This window comes from Neoarius graeffei, chromosome 20 (assembly GCF_027579695.1).
Source record: "Neoarius graeffei isolate fNeoGra1 chromosome 20, fNeoGra1.pri, whole genome shotgun sequence".
Lineage (NCBI taxonomy): Eukaryota > Metazoa > Chordata > Actinopteri > Siluriformes > Ariidae > Neoarius > Neoarius graeffei.
In genome coordinates this window covers 51,234,172-51,235,458 of record NC_083588.1, presented here as the reverse complement: position 1 = coordinate 51,235,458, position 1,287 = coordinate 51,234,172, and the positions used below count along the sequence as shown (strand labels likewise).

The 1,287-nt window shown below is 40.7% G+C and overlaps 1 protein-coding gene across 1 annotated transcript in view; it reads right to left on the bottom strand.

Moving 5' to 3' along the window:
* The window catches only part of LOC132869067 (large ribosomal subunit protein eL19-like), a 21,079-nt gene extending 20,037 nt beyond the window's left edge, over nt 1-1,042 (bottom strand). Inside the window, exon 1 of the mRNA XM_060902421.1 lies at nt 958-1,042. Within this exon, the coding sequence (XP_060758404.1) occupies nt 958-1,042 (85 nt within the window). The remainder of the gene's footprint in view (nt 1-957) is intronic.
* Between the last annotated feature and the right edge of the window lie 245 nt (nt 1,043-1,287).

Genomic DNA, 1,287 nt, shown 5'->3' with positions numbered 1-1,287 from the left:
TTAAAGACCTGGATCTTAGTTAAACAAGACGGAGAAGTTATCACGGAGCATTGTAACTGTATGGCTGGGTAAGAATTTTGTCGTGACCGTCATGCATATGGACTTTGTGAGGAGTGAGGAGTAAACAAAGAAACAGCTGAGGACTTTAGCACTTCATGACTAAAAAAAAAAAGGACTGTAAAATAACGACACGTAGCAAGAAAAGTACTTGGAAAACACTAAGGACAGAGCTGAGAGGGAGAAGTGATTACTGCAAACTCGAGCATGCTTCGACTCGACTCCCTTCGATTTCACTGAGAGGTTCAAAAGCCACCTTTCTCAATGTCTTTTTGTGAAATCCTGTGTTCGTTCACCCTTTTTTATTCGTTCACAGGGAACCCTGAAGAAACTTTTATCAGTTTCACGGTTTGATCGATTCGAACAACCTAAGGCATTTTTTATGACAGCGATGCACCTTCTCCGTACAAACGCTTTGTCAACTGAGTTTTGGTAGACCACCAGCTAAAGTTTTGAATAACTAATGAGGCGGACGTGACGTCACGTGAAACCCAAGAATACAGACGAGACCGTCTTAAAATTGCAACAGCAACCATAATATGTTTACATTGTCAATAAAATTCCTAATAATCCACTGGAATGCACTTGTGTGTGTTTTTCTGAACTATAAGGCCAATTGTATCTAAGGTAGTTAAATATATCTGCATCTGACCCACATGGTCACCTGGTGATCTGCTTTCGCTTCCCAACAGTACAGGTGCTATAAAATGTCACCTGTACTTGCAGTTAATGACCACTAGATGGAGCACTGTGCTCTGAAGTTACATAGCACGAAAGGCTACAACAAATGACAAAATCTGACATGTATTTAATATGGAATTTTATTTATATTTTATGTCAAATACTGTCTACACCTTCCCATTTTGTTTTGGATCATCAATATAGAGGTACCACACTTACCGGCCACTTTATTCGGAACACCTGTACACTCTGTACGCTCAGATTCCACATCTATCAACCAAGAACAAGAATCTGACGCTATCATGAGCACAGAGTCACCCAAACTGAGTAGCTGAAGATTCGAAAAAAGAAAAAAAAAACCAAGGTCCAGTCCTCAGCTTGTCCAGATCGGGTGAGTCCGTGCCAACGAGAGCCTCGTATTCTTGTTCTTGATTGATAGACGTGGAACCTGATGCGGTTCTGCTGTTGTAGCTCATCCGCCTCAAGGTTTGATGTAATGTGAGATGCTTTTCTGCTCATTACGGTTGTAAAGAGTGATTATTTGAGTTA